This window comes from Engystomops pustulosus, chromosome 4 (genome assembly GCF_040894005.1).
Source record: "Engystomops pustulosus chromosome 4, aEngPut4.maternal, whole genome shotgun sequence".
NCBI classification, from domain to species: domain Eukaryota; kingdom Metazoa; phylum Chordata; class Amphibia; order Anura; family Leptodactylidae; genus Engystomops; species Engystomops pustulosus.
In genome coordinates this window covers 200,119,354-200,146,756 of record NC_092414.1, presented here as the reverse complement: position 1 = coordinate 200,146,756, position 27,403 = coordinate 200,119,354, and the positions used below count along the sequence as shown (strand labels likewise).

The window sequence follows — 27,403 nt, the reverse complement described above, 5'->3', positions numbered from 1 at the left end:
ACTCCACGCCCCGGTAGCCACATAAGTAAATTTAAATATATATGGAATAAAAGTTACCAAAAAAGTGAGGGGACGTGAGGATTAGCCCTTAAAAGGTCTATCCTCACGTCCCATTGATGCACCTACCACCCAATCTACCTTTATAGGTAGATTTGTGGTGGTAGGTTTCCTTTAAAGGAAACCTACCACGAGGAATCAGAAGCTGATGTGATGGTAGATGCCTCCTGCCTGCCTCTGCCCTAATCTGTAATTTAATAATCCTGGAGCCTAACCTAACTTGTTAAAAACTTTATTTTAGTAATATGTAAATGAATTGCGGAGGCTACTGAGGCGTGGAGTAGGCCAGGCGAGTACTCGCCCCTGTAGCCACTGCATAGCAGTTCTGATACTTCTGATAGTAGATTCGTCATGTTAGGTCACTCCCGGCCAATCATAGTAGCAGACACAAGACAAGGGTTTTTTCACACTTGTGTGATTCACTTCTGTATGATATCTGTGATTTTCACAACTTGCATTCTGACTTAATTTTTCCTATGTGTTTTTTCTCATTTGTGTTTCTTTTTACTGATACACGGACTCCTATAGAAGTCAATGGATCCGCCATTATGTCATCCATGTGCAGGTGAATCAGTATCATACAACTTGTATTTGCGGACAAGGAACATCTCGCAAGTGTAAAAGAGACCTATTTTGGAAGTTACATGGGTTATGATGAAGGTTGGGCCCCAGAATAATTTTATCTGTTGGGCCCAAGGAACCCCAGTCTAAATCTGGTTGAGAATTTGCCACGGTTCCGCACAAGTGGGCTTAAATTGTGTACGGCCCCCCTCCACAGCAACTCTGACAACAAAGGACCCCATATGCAGGTGGTAACTACCCTCCAGCCATTGTGAAACTACAAGTCCCAGCAGGAGTGAAGAGCCCTGCCCTTGTCCTCCATTATTTAGGCATGGGGCATACTGCACCTCCATCACATACAACATTGAGAACCTAAAGTAAAGTTTGTATTGCATTAACAGACCTAAAAATAACTGCAGCACTTTCACTCTGAAAAGAGAACTTCACTTATACAAGTGTCCAAATATGGAAACAGCCCATACACCGGGAGACATGTTCTCCTCTCACATGTAAAGCTGCAACAAATGAGAAGCAGATGAGAGGAGAAAACTCCAGAAAGTTACAAAAGTAACAAAATGTGTAAATATGACATCACAATGACAGCTCCCAGCTGCGCCCTCTGGCGGGTGCATGCGGTACCGCACGGTGTGCACTGCTCTGCTGTCTCCTCCCTGCTACATTCCAGAAGATCTCAGGGTCAGAGGCAGCAGGATGTGTCCTGGAGGAGTCCATGCTGCCGACCTCATGCTGTGTACACAGCCAGGTAACCCCTGCCTGCTGCACTAAAGCCTGCTCCAACCTTTCCTCTCTTCTTATCCACTTATCACTCAAGAAGCAGCTTTCACAATCCACCACTCATTGCCCCTGTGTGCAACCACTCCTACCCCAGCCCTGCTCTGCCCCTACCTACTCCTAACCCATCCCTGCACTCCTACCCCAGCCCTGCTCCAACCCTAACCACTCCTACCCCAGCCCTGCTCCAACCCTAACCACTCCATCCCCTGTCCTGCTCTACGCCTACCCCAGTCCTTCTCTACCCCTAACCACTCCTACCCCAGCCTTGCTTTACCCTGTAAGCACTCCTGCCCCATCCCTGCTCCAACCCTAACCACTCCTATCCCAGCCCTGCTCTGCCCCTAACCACTCCTACCCCAGCCCTGCTCTGCCCCTAACCACTCCTACCCCAGCCATGCTCTACCCTGTAAGCACTCCTACCCCAGTCCTGCTCTATCTCCTAACCACTCCTACCCCAGTCCTGTTCTACCCCCTAACCACTCCTACCCCAGCCCTGCTCTGCCCCTAACCACTCCTACCCCTTCTGCTGCACCACCTCCTGCCCATCTGCTCTAAATCCTAACCACCCCCACACCCTGTTCTGCACCACCTCCTGCTCCATCTGCTCTACCCCTAACCACCCCCACACCCTGTTCTGCACCACCTCCTGCTCCATCTGCTCTACCCCTAACCACCCCCACACCCTGTTCTGCACCACCTCCTGCTCCATCTGCTCTACCCCCTAACCACCCCCACACCCTGTTCTGCACCACCTCCTGCTCCATCTGCTCTACCCCTAACCACCCCCACACCCTGTTCTGCACCACCTCCTGCTCCGTCTGCTGCACCAGTAACCCCTCCTACCCCCCCTGCTTCACCACCTCCTGCCCCAGCACCCTCCCTGTGAGTCACAGAACATGGTGGAGTACAGGGAACAGCAAGGGGAGGGCAGGAGCCCTGCGCCTTAACCTAAGTGGTGCCAACTTTACCCTCTTGAAGACACCCATGTAACATGGCCCGCTGGATACCCACTAAGAGGGAGAAGTTTGGAGTAGGTGAGTCTCGTGCCTATTGCACTTTTCAAAATTGTGGAAAACATGTTTCAATTTTAAGCTCTGCAGACCACTGTAATGACATATGTAAGCATCAAGCAGTGACAAATCATTACTACACTGTGTGCAGATGTAGCAGTGCTGGATTTTTCATTGTGATTCTCAATGGCGCAATCCCAGCTGAGATGAATGACACACTTAACACTGCTACATCTACACTTTGCAGGTTTCTGTGTGTGCGCTGATGAGAAGTTTGCTTAACCGTTGCAGAGCCGTAAGGCATTGACAAACTACTACAATCCTGTATGTTGAGCTGCGCAGATGTAGCAGAGTTTAATTTTCCATTGAGCTTTTCCATTGCACAATCATAGCTCTGAGTCAAATGATACATTCGGCTCTGCTACATCTATACTTTGCAGGTTGCCGTCTTCTCCTGGGTTCCCTGTACATAGATCTGCCTAGAACTAGCAAGAGTTGGATCTTCATGGTGTATTCACAGCTGAGTTAAATGACATACTCAGCACTGCTACATCTAAACTTTGCCAGCTGATCTCTGCTCCTGAGTACCCTGTACATGGCGATTCTAAAGTTTATGTCCAAGGACATACTCAATACTGCTACATCTGCACCTTACAGGTTGCTGTCTGCTCCTGAGCTCCCTGTTACATAGAGTTGCGCACGTGTAGCAGAGCTGGAATCTTTGTAGTTTATTCACAGCAGTGTTAAATGACACACTCAGCCCAACTACATCTACACTTTACAAGTTACAGTATGCTACTAAGTATACTTTTACATAGCAGTGATATATAGAAGTAGCATTGCTGGTTTATTTTATAGTTCATTCACAGCTCAATTAAATCACACAGTCAGCTCTGCTACATCCACACAGGTTGCTGTCTGTTGCAGAGTAAATTCAGGCTCATGTTTTATATATATATATATATATATATATATATATATATATATATATATATATCCGCTGCCTTTTATTTTTTCTTTACATATTAACAGGAAGGTAAACATTGCTGATATCTTCAGTCACTCCACCTTAGTTGTCTACTCCATGCTGTGTCCCCATAAGACATTCTGCTGTGGGTGGTGGTAGTGCACCTGTAGAATAGTGGAGGGAGGCTGGGAATATTTTTATCGCATTGTGTAGGGAATCATGGGGTTAATCTATAGTGGTCGCTTTAGGGTTAGTGGTCTGTACTCTACCCCCCTGGCTCAACTTTTACTTGATCCCAACCTGGACCTTCATCTTCCGCACCCTGAGGTGGTGGCCTCCTTGACTTTGTGTTGTCCCTGCTCGTCTCATCACTAGCTGTCAGGTGTGGGCTGCGGGGTGCAATGTGAGACCCCAGACTAGATGAGAAGCGATTGACCAAGTCTATGAACTTTCGTCAGTCCCAGTAGATTGGGCGCTGAGGGGTATCATTGGGTATCTGGTACATGCCAGGTTGTATCTAGTATTGCAGCAGCATTTTGCTGTAGGGAATGAAATGTGAGCTGCAATACCATGCCCCACCTGTAAATAAAGGTGGCGCTGTTTTGACAAGCAGCCCTGGTATTTTTTTTTTTTCATAGACGTCTGTTTTAAGAGCGTTTTGCCAGCATTTATCATTGGGATTCGGTTATCACCAGGGTCCAACAGTGCTCCATGAGCCTGTAGTTGCATTTGTTTCTATGGGAGTGATAGGGCTCTGAACTTGACTACAACCATCACATAGTAGACTTGGGATTTATGGGGGTAACCCCCGCTCCTTGTTTTGTGACACCAATCTGAATGTTCCAGGGGCAGCGCTTCATAAACATGGCCGCCAAAATAAACACCATTGTTTTCAGTGCAGTGACCATAGAAAACTGAGACGCTCATTGAATCACATTTACCATGCACTATGAAATGTTTAGCACAACATTTTCAGCTTGAACTTGAATTAAGGGTTGTGTGAAATCAGTTCAAGATGGCTGCCACATTGTTATACATTGCATGGTGGTGGGTTGCTATGGACAACGAGGCCTAGTGTTAGTGAATATGAACAATGCTTTTGGCAAAAGTAAACAAATGGCTCCCGTTCTGGGGTGGTTGAGACCCTCATGGTCCCAGAGAACACTCTTTTGGGTCCATTTTGAGGGGTTCCAAGAGGCAGACCCAGCAATTTACCTCACATGTTGATTCATGTGTACATTTAACATGGCTGCCATTACTCCTTACCACTAGAGTCATACTCCCTGTCTCCCACCACTATTTCTTCCCCCCAGAGTCATACTCTCTGTCTCCCACTGATTATGTGGGTCTGTTCATGAACCAGGAGGCTCTGGATGTGCATTATCATAAGCAGTGCAGTCTGTCGGTTGGGATGGCACAAGTTGTAGGAAAGTTGGATCATTGTCAGGACTTGATTTCCTACCAAGTGCTTAAAAGCTTTTCACATTGTGTGGCCTCGTGCGCCAACTGTAGGGAAAGTTATGTGAAGACCAATATGGCTTACCTCATACTGCACTGAAACATCCTATTTACACAGATTTGGCATTCAGGATCCTTGGAAAGCTGGGTGAAAGCCTTATGAATGCAGAAGTGGTGGCGATTTAGAAATGTAGGAAGTGGCTGAATAAAATTGAAGACATATTTTTAGGGGGATTTTTCTACGTTTTCCCTGACAATGCCAGTAATATGAGACTATTCATGGCGGACCAGGGCTGTGATATCGGTTTCTTGCGCGGTGTAAAGTTCACAGGTCTTTCTTTTCTCTCGCTCTCACTGATCAGGAAACCTGAGTCACTTCTATTCACTGCCCCGCTGTTTTTCATGTCAGCCTTCATTGATTTAGCAATAACTGCAATATTCCTCTTAATGACTGCCAACACAGGAAGTTTTTGGCCGGTGTAATAACAATATAAGATAAAGCGCTGGAAACAAGGGGGCCGAGTGCCCAGGGTGTAGCGGGTGGAGGCAGACTGTTGTGATAGCACTGTTATTATCCACTGTCTGGCTGCGGACGACTTAAAGGGGTATTCCACTTTCAGCAACTAACTTTCTCTAATGTTAAGTTTGTAGGATCTCTGCTTTGTGTCAGTGAATTGAAACTTGTATTGTTGACAGCCAAGATTTGAAGACTCGATTGTCATGAAACCACAACACGATCGGAAGTAAACCGTGATGGTTTCCATTCACTGACAACAAGCAAAAATCTAAGTTGATACTAAATATATGGTGAAATAGGTAAATTTTTCAGGATTAAAGGGGTTTTCCCTGTTCATAGATAGCATGACCAAGGTCTATCATCTGAGCACCATATCGACTTCATTTTAAAAAGGGTTGTCTATGTCTATGGAGATGCAGTATGTGGACCTACAAAGTCACCTAACTGGTTTGACTTAAGGTTACTCCCTAGGGCATTGTAGAAGTGACCTCATCAGTTTTTAACCTTTCACCCCTGTGCAGGTATCTTGACTTAAGTACAGTAAGGTCACCAGACCTCTTCCTCTGGGAGAAGTCTTGGTGTAGGGCAAGCTTACCTAGATGGTAAGGTTAGGAAGAAAGCAAGCTAAGGCAGGTGGAGATCAATTGACATTAGGAAGCAGGCCAGAGGTCATGGCGGTAGTCGGGACTAGCTGGAAGAATTACAGGACACAGAGAGTCAGGGTCCAAGAACAAGCTCAGGAACTTGGGGGTCATTCAGCAAGGACTTGGGGGTCAATAATGCTCAGGCACTTTCCTCTATGGATTGGGCCGTGCCCGGTTCAGCTGTTGCGAGACTACTACTCCCAATGTGCCTGAGGTTGACCCGCTTACTGAAGGTTGTAGGTCGAGACCGGGTTTTAGATCTCTGCTACTGTAGTAGGAGGTCACTTGCTGGGTGAGACCTATGGCACCCTATTCTGTTTCTTACTATATGGGAACACTGGTGTCTGTGGTTTCTGATCTCTGTGATTGTGCGGCTCCAGTACACATGTCCGGATCTCTAGGAAATCACTTCCAGGCAGCGCGTCTTTGATTTTTTCCTTTTCATGTATCAGGCTTTGTAATACTGTGATAAATGTGAGATTTCTTCTCTCATCAGCCATCTACAACTTCCAGGCAACACATGAAGAAGAGCTGAGTCTTCAGGTGGGAGACACCGTGCAGATATTTGAGACGTATGAAGGTAAGCGCTTATATTTGCTGTCACAGTAATAGTCAACTTCCAGAAGATTACATAATATATTAGAGTGAACCTGTCAGCATGAAAATGCATTGTGATCTGCAGGCAGCATGTTATAGAGCAGGAGAAGCTTAGCAGATTATACATAGTTTTCTGCCTGTAGGCAGCATATTATAGACCAAAAGGAGCTGATCATATTATGCATAGTGTCTCACTTGCTGTCAGAAAGTTTTTGAGCAGAAGGAGCTGAGCAGATTGTACATAGTGTCTCTTCTACTAGTAGCATGTTATACAGCAGGAGGAGCATATTGCAAATATTGTCTCTTCCACCGACACCATGTTGTAGAGAAAGTAGAGTTGAGCTGTTTGTATATAGTGTCCTATCTGCAAGAGCGTGTTATAGAGCAGGAGGAGCTGATGAGATTGTACATAACCTGCTGCCAGTAGACCTTATAGAGAAGGAGGAGCAGAGCGGATTGTACAAGTGTCCTATCTACTGGCAGTGTATTATAGAGCTTATTATATGAGTCAGTATTACTTCTCCCCTGGTACCAGAATCCTCTGGCTGTACTGCTCATACATCTATTGGGATTGTTTCTATTAATAATGTTAAGATTTTTATTTTTGACCATACTTAAGACTTTTTTTTTACTCAGGCTGCCCAAAAACGTGTCTTACATAATTGGTCTTTTCTCTATTCCGGGGTTCTGGTTCTGTACATGTTCTGATACCCTGCAGCAGTAAGGGCTAATGACATGCTGACACATATAGAGGAATTGTAGTACTAAACATCACCAGTTCCTCGGATTGGGATAACTGTGAGATACGTTAGGGCCCTGACTACCGGACTATTGCCTAGACATTCTCTTTCCCGGCCGGTGAGATGGGTGGCACCATAGGATGTATACAGAACCAGGTGTGGGCGCCCCATATTCCCGCATCTATGTAGCATCCCTTTCTTATCTCATTCCGTGCTTTCCGTAGACTCCATTCATGGCCTCTCTGGCGCAGATAGCTCCTTACAACTGTCTGCCTCCATCCATGCCAAGAAGGAAGCAAACAACGATCCAAAGCAAATAGCGGCCGAGCATTTGGGGAATTTACTCTTCAGATTATTGAGGTCTCTGCTGACGGACCGAGCAATAAAAAGACAAAAACAGGACCCGACGTGTCTAGGACCCCATGCACACTGCTGTTCTACTCTCCAGTGTTCTGTCTGGTTTTTAACCCCATACTTATATAAGGCAATGGGGACATTCACACATCTGTTTTTTAATGGGTCCATGTGTCCTGCCCTGTGAAAGATGGAGCTATGGGGCACCAGGACTGACCACCACTACCATCCAAAATGACCCAGCATGTGAGGAGGTAACCACAGAGATGTTCCCAGTCTATTGGGACTTTTCATTCTATGTATAGCTGTCATGTCACCCAGGAGGAACTGATCCGAATACTCAGACTTCAGAGAAGAAACTTTTAATAAGAAGCCACCTAAACTCTTCATATGCCAAGGGTACTGCTTCTGACCACCACTCTTTCTTCACATCCAAGATCCAGACCTCTCTTTTTTACTTTTATCCCTTTATTCTGGGTCGGAACAGTAAGGTAATTTTGTGGACTTGTTCCTGGCTTCATATGACTTGTTGGTTGCTGGTTCTTTTCGTATGGAATTCAACCCTTGACCTCGACCTTTGCTTTGTCGGACTATGATTCTTGCCATGCATGCTTAGGATCATGATTTGGAAGCCCCAGCATGTCCCTGGAGACTACTCCTGTGAGTTGTGACCTGGGGAATCCCTTGTGGTGCATCGGCGGCGGCATGCAGGCGACGGAAATCGGGGGGCGTGGCCGAACGAAAACACGACGGATTCAGAAAAACTGCCACATTTTTTTAAAAAATGTGTTGCGAAAATTGCAGTTACCTTCACTCAGCCCGGCTCGGTGTATTCCAGTGCGTTCCGATGCTCTTCAGCGCAGCAGCGCCACCTGGTGGACGTCGGAGGAACTACCTTAGTGAATCCCGGCCGGACCCGAATCCACCGCAGAGAACGCGCCGCTGGATAGCGAATGGACCGGGTAAGTAAATCTGCCCCTATGTATCTAGTTACTATAAAACTGAAGAAATGGGCCCCTAAAGTGACTGGCCCCCTGCAGAATTCTAGACCTACCTGAGGGGCTGCTAGTTTAATGGGGTGAGACAGTCCCTTTAATGGTATAGGATTCTGGTATTTGGAACAATTACTGGTACAATTACTTTAAATTCCAATACCTGATGACCCAAGTCCTATTCCTTGTAAATAATTTTGGGGTTTGGGGTATCAGGTAAAGGGTCTGTGCTACAAAAGATACTAAAGCAATGGCTTTATGGCAGCTAACTGACATTGGGACAAGATATTGATGACGGCCTATCTCTGCTGGTATATTAGCTGGCCTGTATCCCTGGCAGCGGGCACCTTACCCCTGGCAGTGCACACACATTTTTTTTTACTATTGTGTTGCAGCGCTGGGTCACAAATCTGTTAACTCTTTTGTAAACTTTCAGTTTCGGATCCTAGCAAGCTGAGATGCCGAGTGTTATCTGTAGCCGTCCTCCGTATTCCTGTTACATGATAATGATCATTGTGTTTTCCTGGATAATAATCTAGCAACTCCGCAGGGATGGCCAATAAATACATCTACCGTGTGTGTGACTCCTTGACCTCTATAGCCAATACTCAATTACTTAGGGGAAAATTAATTGTGACTAAATGTTGCTTCCATATTCCAGGCAGACAATGTATACATCCTATAGTATAATTTGGTTTTGGCAAAGAAAAGTTATACATTGTTTAATTTAAAAAAAAGTTATACGATTCTCTGGAGACTTTCTATACCTGAATGGGACACGTGACAGTCAGGTGCGTGTCACTTAACAGGACTCGGATTTGTTGCACAAATCTTTCCAGTTTTATTGGGGTATACAGAAATCCTTGCACGTGCTACGTATCCTGTACACCCCCCATTCAGATGAATGAGCTGAGATTTTGGCCACAAATCTGCCCCATCTAGAAGTCAGATGTTGTAGTCGGGCCTCTATGATTCTCTGGCTGCATTGATTCTCCTGACCTTCAGTGTCAGTGGAGAAATCTCTCATCTACACCCACCCGCGTCACTGAGCAGAATGTGGTCATTGTGTGCGGTGGCGCTGCATGAGGGGTAACCCCTTGTGTGCTGAGTGCTGAATGTGAGGAAAGTTGTAGTGTACTTATTGAAAGATTAACTGTAGGGTATTGGTTATATTAGTGCTTTATAGTGAAGCTTAAAACAGAGATATAGCAACTTTACAAATAAAATGTAGTCCTGTGTGTAACCATGGCTACAGACAACATACAAACTTTGTGTAGTCAGATCCTCCCTCTCACAATCTTCTTACTAAACTGTTACATCCATTTTTTTCCCCCCATAGATGCATGGTTGTTTTTTGAGTGTAAGTGAAGCTTGCTCTCTTTTAGCTTATTAATGGATGTCCTAGATAAAGGACTTCCCACTATTAAAGGGATACAGTAGAAGTGAGATCATTGGACCCTGACTTGGGCACCTTTGGATGGAGCAGGCGTCTTTATATACATAAGCTAACATAATACATGTGCGGTATATCAGGGTAGACGAGGTCTACTATTTTACGGTAACGGCCTGTCTTTTGATCTCTCCGCAGGTTGGTACAGAGGATTCACATGGAGGAACAAATCAAAGAAAGTGAGTAATCTGCAGAGCATTGCAAATCATGTGATGATCTGCAGGGCTTCTTCTAGAAATCAAATGATGTATCTGAGATCCTAATCTGGTAACTAGAACAGTACGAGACGAAGACGAGACCATGGGGTCATGCCAGGCCCCCTGACCCTTTTCTAATCTTAGTTCATTGTCACTTTGGCTATATTCAAAGGGGGTTTTAAGTTTATTTATATTGATGACCTATCAAGGATAGATCACCTCCCATTGGAATAAAGGAAGCTGTAGTAACACAATTCGGGCACTTTTCTGAGAATGGCAGCTTCATCAGTTGGAGGGTGGGAATCTGAAGGGTCAGACCCCCACAATCTGATATCGATGAGCTGAGCTGCAGTACCAGACATAGCCAAAGGACTAGCGGAGCGCTGTAGAGACAAGCCACAGCATGAGAACCCACGGCTAGTTTCCTTCTTCTGAAAATTCTGGTATGTTATGCGATTGTCTTTCATGCAGTGATGTAATATATTGTTGTGAGCTTAGCTTATTGATGTCCTTTCAGACTGACCAATAACGTCCTTTATCTCTGGGTGGTTGAGATGTACAGATATGATGTGGTCACATGGAGACAACGCTCAGATGTACAATAAAAAATATAAAGCCACCAGACAAAAAAACTGGTCCTTCTAGTCTAATATGATTATCTCCGAGGAGGAGAAGATACAGAGTAAATCCAGTAATTGGCCACATGTCCTTCACTATAGGATTAGGGTTAGGGGCTGTGCCGCGTGCTGATGTGCTGAATGTGTCATAAGACTCAAAGATAAGTCGGCAGTGTCCACATTACACACCAATATAAGTAACGCCCCTTTAACTTAATGTCAGGCAGTCCCCTCTCCCTCTTCCAGAGAGACCCTTTAGTCTTTGGGTTACTAATTCTGTGTGTTTTGAGCAAAACCTCAGAAAATAGTAGAGTTGGAAGACGTGGTCAGTGGTGTGAGCGGCGGCCGGGAGGTCTGTTGTTACACACGGCCTGTAATCTACACAAAATAGTCAGTAATTATCTCTTAAAGGGATCCCGCCAGAGGTACACACATTTAAACTTTGTGTGTCTATTTTAAGCCTTAAATGCATAAAAATGACCCTTTAATTACCTTCTATGTCTGGAAAATTTGACCAACTTTTTCCCATGGTATTACAGATTATACCGTGTATGATATTACTATGTGACTAGGATTATCAACATAAAATTATACACTGTTTTTGGATGACTACAAAAGTTAGATGCCACATAATGTAGTTCTGGTTCTGAAGATCTGGTTTAGGAGTCACTGATGCACATTTTAAACACAAAGGTTTACACTCCCCAACAGTGACATCAGGTTTCCACAAATCACTCGACAGCTTCTCTCTCCTTCCTAATTTCAAGGTAAAGACGTCAACTATGCAACTATGCCACCCCATGTTGTAATTTTGAGACCTGTCCCCTGTTATGGCCAATGTTTTTAGGGAGAGACATTTGTAACATCCTCCACCGGGGCCTAGCCTTTTCTTTGGGCCTGGAGGCAGCCGGGGCCCAGAATACCGGAGTGGCTGGCGGTTGCGGCCTAGGGCATGCTGTGGTCATGGTGCTTGGTATGGGGACCGGAGGGCTGTCCTATAGTCTGGCAGGTCTACAGGTAGTAGATTCAGGCTTGGCTGGTAGAAATTGAACTGAGTCCGGGTGGTGGATCTCAGTTCTGGGCTTGAGTCTCTGGACTTGCCCTGTGGTGCTATGCAGATGGCCCGAGACACTTGTAGTTCCTGGAATTGGGGCAGTGGCTGTGGCAGACAGACCATGAGGTCTGGTTCTGTCTGCAAAAGACTAAGACCATGTGCTTCCGCCCAGCAGGGGTTTATGTACTCCCTGGTCCAATCACCTTCCAGCTTGTATAACAAGAATATCATTAGACAGTTAACTGTTGACTTACCAGGCAGTAGCTACAGCTGCAATTACTCAATATTCCACGTTCTAGAAACATCCTAGACGGATCATCATTTCCTCCTAACAGCTCCTGACATGGAGAAGGCGCTATTCGCAACTACCACCCTGCCCATGCATTGGCAGGGGTGTTGCACATTGGTCTGGACAGTGATGGTGTGGGCTCTCTCTGACTGACATGGGGGCAAAACCTGGTATGGGGACATCACAGAATCCAGTACAACATACATTGTCATTACAGATCAGAGGATAGACCTTGTACAGATTAGTAGGGTGACTCTGTGATGAATCATCGGGGTAATTGTATGTTCCCGTGCGCTTGGGGTATAATCTGCAGAGCGCTGTTTATTTTCTGGCATTCCCCCTCCTGAACATGTTTAATATCAGGGAGCGGACAGACATCCAGCGCAGGGCCAGGGATATTACATGGCATGCCGCGCACGCTGCCTCCCTCGCCTGCTAATAACATTCACTATATAACTGGGGCCGCAGCTGAGGAATTTCATGCCTGGCAGCTGCTGCGGGATCTAAGTGCTTGTATAATGATTTAAAGGGCATCTCCAGTGGTAGGTTCTGCCTTCAGATCATTACTTGTAAACATGTTTGTATAGCAACCAATCACCGCACACCTTCAATTTCAAATACAGCTCTTTTAAAATGTAAGCTGCGCCGTGATTGGTCGATTTTGGTAACACAGGCAGGATATGTTTTTCAGTTTGTAAAGGGGTTCCCTGAACTTTTTATTACATTTATTAAATTAGAACCCCCAGATCTGATAGATCCGCTCTATTCGCTGTATAATGGCTGAACCAGGCCAAAATTTTTTTTATAAAGTGTTTTTTTAAAAGAATGTCGATGTCCGGGAGATAACAAAAGCGAGGTCATCCCCTGATGGACATTACAAGTGAGTACGTTTGGGACGTCTACCATCAATAAATCTAAGACTAGATGTCCTTTAAATCAATGATGTGTTGACAGCTTCTCTAGACGCTAAGCCCGCAATACCAGACTCAACCTGTAGACGAGAGAGGCGCTGTTTCCAGCAAGTACAATGACTTTAGTAGTTCAGAATAACTTGATAATCCCCCATAGGAGGATGTAGGTTTTGTAAATCTCTAGATTATATTTTCAGTGATCAATGTACAGCGGAACAATGTCAGATTATCCCGAGAATGAAGGATTTCGAGGAATGTCTGTGTAAATATGTGAATGGCAAAGTATGTGACTTTCCCAGACATCAGTAAGAGTAAATAAAACTGCATGAGATCTTCTTATCTGGAAGTGAGAAGAGGAAGAAGGCCGGACACGGCAGCCCGGGGTATGGGGCAAATATAGGAACATCGTCCTGGGATCACGTATATACTGGGTGTGGCCGGGGACACCATATACACCTGATAAGCATATAACCTCGCCAAAAGTGGTCAAAGTTCAGCTCACTAGCGTGCATGTATTATATGTACAAACTCTACTCCGTTCTTTTGTGGGTTTTAAGGAAATCCTTGAGTAATTTTGACCATAAAGACTGCAGCCAGTGTTATGTATTGTACTTAGAGATCTGTGTAACCATGCTTTTATATTCCAGGATTGTAGCTGGATTCAGAGCACTCTGATACACTGGTGTGTGAGATCTTTTCACTGAACACAACAGCACAGCTGCTGCCCCATAACTGCTGTAGTATTCAAACAGAAGCTGCTACATCAGCAACTAATAGTGGAGGGGAGTGTCTTTGCAGTCGTATAGTGAAAAGATTGCACACAGAAGTGAGCTACATAATGAAATATTTATATTCCATGATTGTAGCTGGATTCGGAGCACCTGGATGCACTGGTGTCTGATATCTCTTCACCGCACACAACATATCCCCCTCAGCCTAACTGCTGTAGTATTCAAACAGAAGCCGTCTACAGCAGTGACTCATAGTAGCGGTGGAGGAATGGGTAACGGTACAGTGAAGAGAGCTCACACACCAATTCTTCAGGTCCAGCTACAATCCTGGAATATAAATCAATTTTACACAGTCCTGCTGCTATTTACAACCACACATAAACACAGACAGCTTTGTACAAACTTGACAACTGGATATAACCGTCTAACAAAGCAGATTAAGGCATATACTCCATACACAGCTCCTCCAGCCTTGCGTATAGTAGCAGGTGTGTAGCTGGTCTATGATTACATTACACCCTCTTATTCCTATTAACACTAATAGAACAGGACCCGGAAATCGGTCACATGACTCCTGGAGCATCCGGGTCTCGACATTTTATCGGGAAACACTAGGAGCACTAACGGCAAAGTTAGCAAGTCCTAAAAAAGCTGCAGGTATCAGTCACACACATGTATGCAAATGCTTATAGAGGTGAGAGGGTTGTCCTCACGGAGGAAGAACACTGACCGAAACTGGCTGATAACAGGGAACAATAGGTTCTATTCAATTGCCCAAAAATGACGAAGTTAAACTATAATGGCATAGAATATTATTGTCTGTATCAGGCAGGGGGTGGCGTATATTAGGCAGAAAGTGAAGGGGATTTGTTGGAAGTGGAAACATTTAGTAAGTGGAAGGATCCGGGGCAGATTGTGATGTCTAGATGACTTGGGGCAACTCTAAAATGGGGTGTTACTCTTATGAAATGGTCAAAAGAGGAACAACTCAGGTTTATATCTGGTCTGATCCTACCGAAGAGTTACCATCCATATTACAGCATCTCTAAAATAGATCTATGTGTCTCCATGGTTACAGACTACAAACACAAACTTTTTGTAGTCAGATCACACGAGTTTGCATGGGAGCTTTTCACCAAAAACAGTCTCAAATTTTTTTTTTTTACTACAGACTGTGTGCAAAATCCAGTGAGCTCCTATATAAGCAGATGCGTTGCCAGCGCCGTGTGGTACAATATATCACATACGCCCCCTCTCGCGTGTTGTGAATTCCCCGGAGGATTATGCAATATCGCATACCTCAGGTGCAACATGTCCACGGGTTATGTTCTGCCACATTTAGCAAAATCTGACATCAAACTATTAACACTCCTACGAGTTTCCATTATTCATAAGAAACCTGCTGGTCGGGTATATTGCATTTACCTGTAAAATGTGCGCCAAATATTTCTACTGCCCCCTAGTGGATGACTTGAGTAGATAAAGTATTAATGCCATAAAGGGGTTGTAATATGTAATCTACAGGCGGCAAATAAAATGTAAACTGCCCCCGATTCCTGCTTTATTCTGCTTCCTGAAGAAGCCACTTAGCCAATCAGTGGCTGAGGCATGTTATTGGTATGATCAATGATTGGCTCAGGGGCCTTATTTTATTACCCCTCTATATATCCCCTTTAAAGGTAATTTATCATGTACTGTGGGGGTGGCCATCACTGAATATTGTTTATTGCAGTCGAGTTCACCTTGGGATAAAAAATGCCCCCCGTTAAACTATCTGAGGCCTGAGGTGAGCTATAGAATGGCACCCACCTCATCCGATATCATATATATCTATATATAGTCATATATCAGCATGAGGGTTTTCCTTGCAATGTCTCACACCCATGCTGACACTATTTTTAAGAGTCAGGTCCTGCTTTGTAGTAGGTGGCCGCCCCCAATTTTGCTGCCGGTGGTGCTGCCTGAGGCAAGGGGCTCAACTCGCCTCCTTTAGTAGGTCATTGTTTAGAGGCAGGTGTGGTGTGACCTGTTGGCTAAGACAATTCTCAGGAAATTGTAGTTAAGTAAAGTGCGTGGCACTTGTAAAACCCTACCCCCAAAGTGGATGGGCATTCTGGAGAACAGGTGGTCCAGAAGGACGACTTAAAGGGAACCTGTCATCAGAAATTGACCTAATAAACCACTGCTGGTCTGTTGTCAAGCAGCTGAACACTTTCCAGATCATGTTTCTTTCATAGCCTGGTGTAGGGTATCATCCAGAAAATCAACTTTTGTAAATTGGTTGTATGAAGTCAAGGAGGCGGAGAGTTTAAAACTGAAGTCAAGCTCTCTTCTTCAGAAAGCCACCTTCACTGTAATTGATGGTCCTGCACCCATAGACATCAATAACCAGATCTCCTGAAGTCCGATGCATGATATCAATCATGGAGGAGGCGTTCAGAGCCCCTCAGCTTGACTTCAGTGTGAAACTCTCCGCCTCCTTGACTTTATACAACCAAATTTATCTTACATCGAATTTGATTTTCTAGATGATGCCACCACGCTGGACCATAAAAAAAAAATAAAAAACTGGAACACGTTGAGCTGCTTGACAATATACTGATAGTGGTTTATTAGGGCAATTGCTGATGACAGGTTCCCTGTTTTACAGTTGTTGTGGAGTGTGCTCTGCTATCTATCACTGTTTTCCTAATAGAGCTGTCAATGTGATTTTGCCTGTGACGATAATGAAGTGACTGCAGAGAAGTGATCTCTAGAGAACAGGAAGTATGAGCCTATTCATAGCCTCTGATGTAAAAACCCCTTGTGTGTACTTATACAACTGTAAAATAGCAATATTTATGTTCCGCTTCTGGATCACCGGGTCACCAGAACAACCACCCACCGTTACGTTACTAAATGGAACTTTCTAGATTTTGCGGAGAATTTTTTTTGTTCCCAATTCTGGAACATGGCCTTACCCCTACATGTTGGGGCAGATTTACTTACCCGGTCCATTCACGATCCGCGGCGCGTTGTCCGACGTGGATTCGGGCCTGCTGGGATTCACTAGGGTCGTGCGCCCGATATCCAGCAGGTGTCGCTGCTGGAGCCAAGGTTCACCTTCTTTTCCCCGGTGCATGTGAATGCATGTCTTGCGACACAAATAGTTTTTTTAAAATTCCGCAGTTTTTGCGAATCCGTTGGGTTGTTTGACGGACATGTCCCCCGTTTCTGTCGCGTGAAAGCCGATGCGCCACAATCTGATCGCGTGCGCCAGAAACCTGGGGCAATACGTGCAAATTGGGTGTATTCGGGAAAACCCGAGGGAATCGCGTCCGCAGGACCCTTAGTAAATGAGCCCCATTGTGTTAACCATGTTGTTTTGTCTTTACAGGGCATCTTCCCGGCGACATATATTCACGTAAAAGAAGTGACTGATGACAAAGGGTGAGATCATAAAGGCCAACAATTTTGGTTTAATTTTTGGAATTAGTAGACATTAGATGTCATACAGTGGGGCCTCCTCCTTAGACAGGAGCAGAAGACTCGGGTCATTTTGGACCTGGTTGATATTGATGATGTGATTTAGTACTACCCAGACCTCAAGACCGGTCCTAGTCTCTCAAGCTGTTTCTGAGTTGTTTCACTTTGTTCTTCCATGATCATTGATGTCCCTTCCAGGCACCATGAGCCGGCGGTCCTCAGCGAGCTCCCCCTGGTGCAGGAGCTCACCGTCACGTTACGGGAATGGGCGCTCCTCTGGCACTCTCTGTATGTGGTAAGTGACCCCTAATGTAATAATGACATCATGCTGAGCCGTGATTGGCCGCTTTGTATCAATACAGTTCTCTAGTGGGAGGAGAGAGCAGCAACCAGAGCCAATCATCAGAAGGGGGTGTGTCCTAGACTACCACGGGCTTCCTGTAGACTCTGTAGCTCACATGTAGCCACAGATTGCAGCTTAAAAATAATGAAATTGAGCTAAATAACTAGCGGATAATTACCCCCTTACATATCATTGTGGAGCTTCTGATTGGAGAGATGCTTTAACTCTTTCTGTATCCTTTACAATCTGTTCCTAATACTTGTATGTCCCCCTACAGCAAAATCATCGGTTGCAGTTCATCCAGATACAAGACATGATGACACAACTCATGGACTGGCGCTCACAGATCATGTCCGGCACCCTCCCCAAGGATGACTTGGCTGAACTAAGGAAAAAAGTCACCGCAAAAATTGACTACGGAAATCGGTAAGGTCATTGGATACAATTGATATTGGAAATTTGGAAAGTTTAATCAATTGTAACAAAAAAATCTATAGATTTGTGTATTCAGCTTCTATGTGTTTCCATGACAACAAACTCTCCATCTATAACCTAGTTGGAAAAGAACAAATGAAACGGAAAAACACGACTACAAGGTCTGACTACATTGGGTTGTTTTGTTGTCAGACACATAGATCTGAATAGAAGCTGCAAACACAAAACTGTCGAATTTTGGGACCAGTTTTATTTTATTGGGTATATAATAGGGCAATAAAATATGCCTTTAACAATAAACATTGGGGCAGATTTACTTACCTGGTCCATTCGCGATCCAGCTGCGCGTTCTCTGCGGTGGATTCGAGTCTTCCGGCGATTCACTAAGGCAGTTCCTCCGACATGCACCAGGTGTCGCTGCTGCGCTGAAGTTCCCCGGAATGCACTCAAGTTCACCGGCCTATTCCTAGTGAAGGTAAGTGCAAGTTTCGCGACACTTTTTTTTTTTTTTAAATGGGGCGAATTTTCCGAATCCGTCGGGTCTTCGTTCGGCCACGCCCCCCCCATTTCCTTCGCATGCGCCACAATCCGATCACGTGCGCCAAAATCCCGGGGCAATTCAGGACAAATTGGCGCAAATCCGAAATATTCGGGTAACACGTCGGGAAAACGCGAATCAGGCCCTTAGTAAATGACCCCCACTGACTTTTATCCATATACATTTTTTCTGTCAGGCTCCTTAATTTGGATCTCGTGGTTAGAGATGAAAATGGGAATATCCTGGATCCAGATGAGACCAGTGTGATCACCTTGTTCCGGTCCCATGAGACGGCTTCCAGGAGAATTGAAGATTGGATACAGGAAGAGAAGGTATAGAGAGCTATGGCTGGTTATAGTCCCATATACACTAGAGGAATCGGTCCCTCAGATGGGACATGATTAGGTTTTTATCATCCAGATTTTATTTAGCTTTTTTTTTTGTTTTGTTTAACCTTTTACCTTTAATCCTGTTATCAGTTCAGTTCACTATTTATCCATCACTTGTATCAAGTTTCAAGAATGGATCAACTAAATGATTGCAGTAACAGATTCTTATACCTTTATTTGTCAAAAATCCTCACATGTTATGGTGAACCGTAGTGAAGCCCTTAGATCCTCAAGATAACATTTCTATGCAAGAATTAAAAGTTGTGTATTAGATCTGTTCACTTGCAATATGTGAAAAGAGTAATCCTGCATTACTAAAGCCCTTTACTTCCTCCCTGCTAAGAGAGAGAAGGAAGTATGATGGATATGACAGCTACATGTAACATCACTTTATTATCTTAACCATACAGGAAAATGTAGGGTGTTCCTCTATGGATATAGGGGAGTAGCTAACTAATAGTCCTGTGATTACAGCAGCATCTGCAGTGATTCAAGGAATTTCTACAATGTGAAAGGGAAGCGAGTCGTTAGTTTAATGTGATATTACAGATCTGTAGCTCTACATGGCCGAAAGTTATAATAACTTCTGATTTGTAGAGATGTGCAGCACAGACAGCTAAAGTTTAACAGCTTTTTCTAAATATAGAGGATATCCTGTATCCTGTCAATGTCTAATAAGTGAGATCCTGACAACCTTGCACCGCCAACATCGGCTGTGCCAACAAGTGCTCTTCAACCATCATACATCTATCATCAAAATTCATCCTGATAAACCAGGGACACTTACTCCTAGATCCAGGCACCGTGACAGTGTAAATCTTCTTATTTATGTTATCCATGGCCTCCTTCCTTCTCAAATCAACTTATCATTATGCTAATGAGCCAGAATGGCTGTGGGGTTGTTACGAGAGCCCCTCCCTGCTGTAGCTTCACAGGCTATTATACTGTTTACCTCTTTCTCCATGCTCTTTAATCACTTCCCCTCTCCCTCTACTTGATGTAATCTTACTGCAGCACAGGAAGTTTCAGCACGCAGCGGGAGAGGGAAGAGGGAAAAGCTCTGGCACCCCCCCCCCCCAGCCCTTCTGCCTCAATTGCATAATTTAAAAAGTTAATTTTAGTAGGAAGGAGGCTATGGATAACAAATATAAGATAATGGGGCAGATTTACTTACCCGGTCCATTCACGATCCAGCGGCGCGTTCTCTGCGGTGGATTCGGGTCTTCCGGCAATTCACTAAGGCAGTTCCTCCGACGTCCACCAGGTGTCGCTGCTGCGCTGAAGTCCGCCGGAGTTCACGATCCTATTCCTGGTGAAGGTAAGCGCGAGTCCAGTGACATTTTTTTTTTCTTAAATGCGGCGGTTTCTCCGAATCCGTCGGGTTATTGTTCCTGCCGATGCGCCACAATCCGATCGCGTGCGCCAAAAACCCGGGGCAATTCAGGAAAAATCGTCGCAAATCAGAAATATTCGGGTAACACGTCGGGAAAACGCGAACCGGGCCCTTAGTAAATGACCCCCAATGGATCTATGAGTATGTGCCCCTGGTTTATCATGCCTAATTTTGATGGTAGATTTTCTTTAAATAAATATTACAAAGGTTCGTTTCTCTTCTTGCTTTCTCCCTGTCAGTCGCAGCTGCAGCCCCTGGATTGCCGAAGTCCGGCCATGCTCCATCTGGCTCACACTTACAGCCTGTACGTCAACCTCAAGAACTTTGTATGTAACATGGCGGAGGATGCGGAGCTGCTGATGTGTCTATACGACCCAGACAGCTCCCACTTCATCAGGTAAGAGCAGGGCCAGCAGTAAGCCCAAATATATTCACATATTGGAAGGATTAGTGCAGATTTTGTGCCTAATTTCTCTACCTGCAGTGAGAATTACCTGGTGCGCTGGAGTAGTTCTGGGATGCCAAAAGAAATTGAGAAATTAAACAACCTGCAGGCGGTGTTCACAGTGAGTACATCCCCTCCACGTCTATCCTCCTCTGTATTACATACATACCTAGCCTGAAAGAAGACACTGCTCCATTAGCACCAACCACAATCATTAATTATACATACACTCTTACATTTATCAGATTTTCCAAGACTTTGATACTGATCAGTTATCATTAAGAAAGGGAACCAATATAAGATTGATGGGAGCCCCTGGACCTGGAACCCCCACCTCTAAGTTCTTCGGGGCACTGAGCACCCATGTGATGTGTAATCCCACATCGTGTTAATATGACTGAGCTGCAATACCAAGAACAGCCACAATACGATGTATGGCACTGTGTGTGATCAGCAGTCATGAGACCACAGGACTAATCAGTCTATTAATGGGTGAGGGTGTCTAGGGGGTTACTAATCTGATATTGATTACCTATCCAACACTCACCCCTTGTCTCCCCCTTGTATTCTACAAAAGGTTTGGAGTCATTGATTTATACCAATACCAGGAAAATACATCACTGTGATTGACTTTAAGTGTTTTTATCCTTCTTCTCGTTCCACTATTTTTTTTCCTTTATCCTTAATTTTGATCTTGTCTTCCATTTTTTTTAAAGTTGTCCTCCCCATAAACCTAAATTCTTCGAAGCATTTATAAGGTGGCCTCTCATCTCCATGGGAATCAAAGGATTAGACATGTCCAAATCAAACATGTCTGCCCACATTTCCACCACTCTTGTACAGCCCAATACTCCATCAGTGGAGCTCACCTCATCATATTTCATAAGATGTCTATGCATCTTCAGTAGCTGTTGACCAAAAGCTATTCCTCTCGAATCCCCCATACACATAAGTGCCTGTATGTGAGAGTGGAGTGAGCCGCTGCCAGACACCTCCGAGAAAAACAAAACGATTGGGTATTAACATTCAACACGTCTGATCCATATTCCTACCATTATCAATGGATGTGAGTCGGCACACACCTATAGTCCCACCAAAATTGCTAGGTTCAGCTGACTTTTTGACTGATGGGCAAAGGTCCTTTAATCCTTCAAGACCTTTATCTCTCCACTTCTTCATCTCTTTTCTAGTGCCATTCCTCGTATCGCACGTTTTCTTAGCATTTAATATGGACCTTCTTGTATTTCATCCTCTTTTAAGGAATCTTCCAGATTTTCCCCATGGTTTTCAATATAAACCAACATAAATAAGACCAATTCCCAAGTAATTATATCCACCAGTGTAAACCAATTCCCTTGTGGATAACCCACAATCTTCTCATGTGCTCCTTACCTTCTGTGGTCCCACAATCCATGATCTAGCTCCCCTTCCTTTTCGTTCTCATGAAGTATTGCCCTATGTTGCCTCTCGTTTAGCTGCAAAGTCCTCCTTGATGTCATCAAGTTTCTTCCTCTTCTACTTTCCTCGCTGATCTTGAACCGCATCCATTTTGTTTTTTTTCATTCTAGTCTTGACCTCTCTCCTCTTCAGGACCTCAGCAGTCTGGATTTGATACGACCGAGGATCAGCCTTGTGTGTCAGATTGTACGGGTGGGTCACATGGAAATGAAGGATGGCAAGAAACACACGTTTGGACTGAGGAGGCCATTTGGTGTTGCAGGTAAAATCTCCAATATTTGTTCTAAGAAAAGCAGGACTGAAGGTTACTACCTGGTACAACGTCTCTAACCTTGTCTCTTCTCCTGTATCTTCTAGTAATGGATATATCAGACGTGATCCACGGAAAAGTAGATGATGAGGAGAAGCAACACTTCATTCCTTTTCATCCGTAAGTTTCCGCTGCCTACAAAACCAATAACTTGTATGGCATGGAGACTTGTCTGTATTGTAAAATATATATCTATATCATCAGAATGGCCAAGGAGAACTATATCAGCCAGCGGCAGCTCATCATGTCTCCTCTCAGCACGTCTCGGGTGTTGGCAGAGAATGAACCATTGACCACCATCTACAACAAGGTGATCGCAGCCAAGGAAGTCAACCACAAAGGGCAGGGTATGGACCTCCTATCTTACAGCTTCTTGTAAAATAATGGAAATCTAGTAAAGACTTTTTTTTTTTTTCCTCAATCCAATCCAGATGTTCTTCTGCCTTATTCTTTCTTTAGAAACTTGTCCGACCCACGGCTATTCCTTCGTATTCCTACGTAAACGTATCCCTCCATACCTACATAAATGAGAATATGCACATATTACTTATTGTCATTTAGGACAAAGAACCACGTTGAAATTTCCATTTGATGGTCAACCCGGCCTTGACGTAATTAGCTTGTTTCGGATACGTTTCGGGCTTTCTCCTGGAATTTAATATTGATGGCCTATTCTTAGGTCCTACCTCCATGTGAATGTATCTCTAATGAGGCAGTAATTCTTCTCCTTTCTTGACATATCCATCTTCTTTTGCTCTTTGTAGGTCTCTGGATTTCTCTGAAGCTCCTTCCTGGAGACTTGAATCAAGTACAGAAGGAATATTCCCATCTGGTGGACAGATCTACTGCTGTTGCTCGGAAGATGGGTTTCCCAGAGATCATCTTGCCTGGTATCTATCAGTGTCTAATGCTTTTGTAAGATACTTTATTATATTGCGCCAGTAGACTGAGCACTGACGAGTTTCTCCATTCTGATCTTATAGGAGATGTACGAAATGACATTTACATTACCCTGATCCAGGGGGAGTTTGACAAAGGCAAGAAGAAGACTCCAAAAAATGTGGAGGTCACTATGTCCATTCATGACCAGGATGGTAATTTATTGGAGGTATAGTTGGGACATTGTAAATTCTTGAGGTGGGCCTACAGGTGGTGTGGTCTGTATTTTTATAAATTCATTCTTTTTAGAAAGCCATAATTCCCGGAGCCGGACAGGAAGGACTCCCGGAGTATAAATCTGTTGTGTATTATCAGGTCAAGCAGCCAAGCTGGTACGAGACAGTCAAGGTGAGTCACCTGTTATATATAGCTTTCTTAAAGAGGACCCCAGGGCTCATTGTTATGCCTGCTGTCATTCCTCCTTGAAATCTGTGAATACATAAAAAATTTGGCCTCATTATTCCATCTTGTCAACACAATAGGTCTGGGTCTAATATAATATAGACTGTACTAAGATTAATTATAGACCCCAGACCAGATCACCTTAATGAAACAGATCCTTATATGAATTCAAAACCAAGACTGAATTTACGTTGGACCCCAGACCAGACCAGTAGAATTGAGACTGGACTACTTATATTAATTTAGACCCCAGACCAGATCCTAAAATTAATCAGACCCTTTAATTATTTCAGAGCCCAGACTGAATTTACTTACGACCCCAGATCATACCCATAGAACTGAGACTAGACTCCGAATATTGATAATAATTAATAATAATTCCTTTATTTATATAGCGCACACACATTACGCAGCGCTGCACAGAGCTCACATCAGTCCCTGTCCCCATGGGGCTCACAATCTAATCCACCTACCAGTATGTTTTGGAGTGTAGGAGGAAACCGGAGGACCCAGAGGAAATCCACGCAAACACGGAGAGAACATACAAACTGTTTACAGACGTTGACCTGAATGGGACTCCCAGGACCCCAGTTCTGCAAGGCTGTAGTGTTAACCACTGAGCCACTGATAAGTCCCCAAGCTAAATCCCTAAAATATAGACCCTAGGCCAGACCCCTAAATTAATTCATGTTGAGCCCAGACTGAATTTACTTTGGTCAGACCCATAGACCCTAAGAACAGACTCCTTATATTAATTTAGACCCAAGACCAGATTCTAAATAAAAACAGACCCCAGGTCCTTAAATAAATTCAGAACCTAGAAACTAACTGAGACTAGAATCCTAATATTAATTTAGACCCCAGGTCAGACCTTTTATACGAATTCACTGTATATCTACTTAAGACCCCAAATCCGACCTGTAGAACCTAAACTATACTCCCAATATTAATTTAACCCCCCCCCCCCCACCAGATCCCTAAAATGAACTTATTTCCTAACATTTATTCAGCCTCTAATATTAATTTAGACCCCAGACCAGCCCATGAAAGTAATTCGTACCCTCTGTAACTAACCGGATCCCAGAACAGATTCCTAAAAATAATTTAGAACCTGAAGCAGACACAAAACACACGAAACAGACGTAAGACTAGACGTCTACAATGACTTCAGCCCCCAGTCCTCATCACTAGTGCCAGGCAGTGTATGGGTCTGGTGTGCCAGGGTCCGGGTCTCTGGTCTTAGTTGATGCAGTAATGTCTCTTCAGCACCAGCCTCGGCCTCCCCTGACAATGATATCAATGTCTTCTATTCCCGCACACGCTCTGGGAGTGGCCGCTCCAATTATGTCAGAGCCAGGCACGAGGATGCCAGCAGATTCTTGTCCTTCCCGACAGCTGGCAAAGTACTTAATTACCCAAGCAAGGATGGCATAGGAAGTTTATTGGCCACTTTTAACGGCACCACCCTTTTTTTATTTAACCAGGGATATGTAGGACAATAAAAATTTTTAACTCTTAATTACCCACTGGAATTTTTAATTTTTTTTTATTTTTTTTCGAATGCAAATTTTTTTTTTTACTGTGAAGTATAGGGTAGTATGTTTTTATACTGGCGTACTGGCCAGATGGGCAATGTGTGCCACTTGAGTATGTGCACAGAGGACCTGTATATTAGGGGCTTCAGGTCTTTGGACTTTCTGGGAATAAGTACACACAGGGGCAGATTTACTTACCCGGTGCTGTCGCGATCCAGCGGCGCGTTCTGTGTGGGGGATTCAGGACTTCCGGCGATTCACTAAGGCAGTTCCTCCGACGTCCACCAGGTGTCGCTGCTGCACTGAAGTTCCTCGGAATGCACTGAACTTCACCAAGCCGGGCCGAGTGCAGGTAAGCGCGTGTCCAGCGACACTTTTTTAAAAAAAAATGCGGCGGTTTTTCTGAATCCGTTGGGTTTTTGTACGGCCACGCCCCCCCCCCGATTTCTGTCGCGTGCATGCCGGCGCCGATGCGCCACAATCTGATCGTGTGCGTCAAAATACCGGGGCAATACAGGAAAAATCGGCGCAAAACGGAAAAATTTACGTAACCGGCCGGAAAAACACGATTCGGGCCCTTAGTAAATGACCCCCACAGTTTTATTTGGAGAGTCCTGAAGATCCATGCCGAACGGTCAGAAGTTTTGTTCACTTATATTAACTTTGTGCTTCCTGATAATCCAGGATACTTCAGAATCGTAAGATGACCAATTTGAGGTCAGGTGATCAAGGACTAAGCTATCCTGGCATTTGGTTTTTTGAGTTGTACCCATATTTTTATCCACATGATCTCATTCTGTCCGTGCAGGTTTCTATACCCATTGAAGATGTCAGTCACTGCCACCTACGCTTTAATTTCCGGCACCGCTCCTCTCAGGAATGTAAGTCTCATACAGAATGTAGTAGACGTCTAGTATCAGGAGCGTCAATCTTCACGATGTAATGACCGATTTGTATATAAAATAATTGCACCCAAAGCTTCACGGTTGCAGGAGTTCAGATGATATGGTTCATATGATGGGACACTGGACCCATAGGATAAGGTTGGGAAAAGACTATGATGCCGTGGATTCAAGTCCATGAAGCCACAGGAGGTCCATCACATTGACCCTATTACCAAGACACCTGATAAGCTCTAGGACAGTGATGGTGAACCTATTAGAGGCCAAGTGCCCAAACTAGAGCCCAAAGCCAACATTTATCACAAAGTGCTGACACACCAACTTTTTGCTCCCTTCTCTGCCAATTATATTGGTGTCTCACTGTTAAAAGGAGAAAGGGAAATTTGGATTATCATTGTAGCCTCCCCCCAAGGTCCCCATGATCAGGAGGAATTAAAGAGCAGGATATCCAATCATTATCCAGCCCTGTCCACATCTCCTTGATCCTCATGCAGTCCCATGGCTACCCAAGACTGTAGAAGGGTGCCCTCTAGTCACTCAACCTCTCTGGCAAACCCATTCTGCGCTGACGGCCTGCATGCCTATAGAGATGGCTCTGAGTGGCACCTCTGGCACTGTTGCCATAGGTTTTCCACCACTACTCTAGTAGAACTGTAAACCAGACTGAATTTTCCATTAGATATTCAGTAGTTTTGTTCCTTGGTCTTTCACCAGCTCGGGACAAGTCGGAGAAGGTGTTTGGGGTGGCTTTTGTCAGGCTGATGAACCAAGATGGGACAACACTAAGAGATGGATTTCATGACCTGATCCTTTATAAGGTAAGATTCAAGTTATTTAGTCTACATGAGGAGTGAGGAGCACTAGGAATGGGTGCTGTGATGACCACAGAGCTGTACTATCCTTCATTT

General features: G+C 44.4%; 2 protein-coding genes across 2 annotated transcripts in view; one reads left to right on the top strand and one right to left on the bottom strand.

Annotated features, from left to right (window-relative positions):
- Positions 1-5,222, bottom strand: part of LOC140128047 (matrix metalloproteinase-21-like) — a 40,421-nt gene extending 35,199 nt beyond the window's left edge. Inside the window, exon 1 of the mRNA XM_072149409.1 lies at positions 4,934-5,222. The gene's annotated coding sequence lies outside the window, so the exon portion shown is untranslated. The remainder of the gene's footprint in view (positions 1-4,933) is intronic.
- DOCK5 (dedicator of cytokinesis 5) overlaps positions 1,309-27,403 on the top strand; it is a 44,612-nt gene continuing 18,517 nt past the window's right edge. Inside the window, exons 1-17 of the mRNA XM_072149408.1 lie at positions 1,309-2,447; positions 6,506-6,589; positions 10,281-10,321; positions 17,318-17,370; positions 17,605-17,701; positions 18,027-18,175; positions 18,919-19,054; positions 20,744-20,901; positions 20,989-21,070; positions 22,540-22,669; positions 22,765-22,837; positions 22,922-23,064; positions 23,482-23,607; positions 23,701-23,825; positions 23,906-24,004; positions 26,402-26,474; positions 27,210-27,313. Of these exons, the coding sequence (XP_072005509.1) occupies positions 2,405-2,447; positions 6,506-6,589; positions 10,281-10,321; positions 17,318-17,370; positions 17,605-17,701; positions 18,027-18,175; positions 18,919-19,054; positions 20,744-20,901; positions 20,989-21,070; positions 22,540-22,669; positions 22,765-22,837; positions 22,922-23,064; positions 23,482-23,607; positions 23,701-23,825; positions 23,906-24,004; positions 26,402-26,474; positions 27,210-27,313 (1,716 nt within the window). The 5' untranslated portion in view covers positions 1,309-2,404. The remainder of the gene's footprint in view (positions 2,448-6,505; positions 6,590-10,280; positions 10,322-17,317; positions 17,371-17,604; positions 17,702-18,026; positions 18,176-18,918; positions 19,055-20,743; positions 20,902-20,988; positions 21,071-22,539; positions 22,670-22,764; positions 22,838-22,921; positions 23,065-23,481; positions 23,608-23,700; positions 23,826-23,905; positions 24,005-26,401; positions 26,475-27,209; positions 27,314-27,403) is intronic.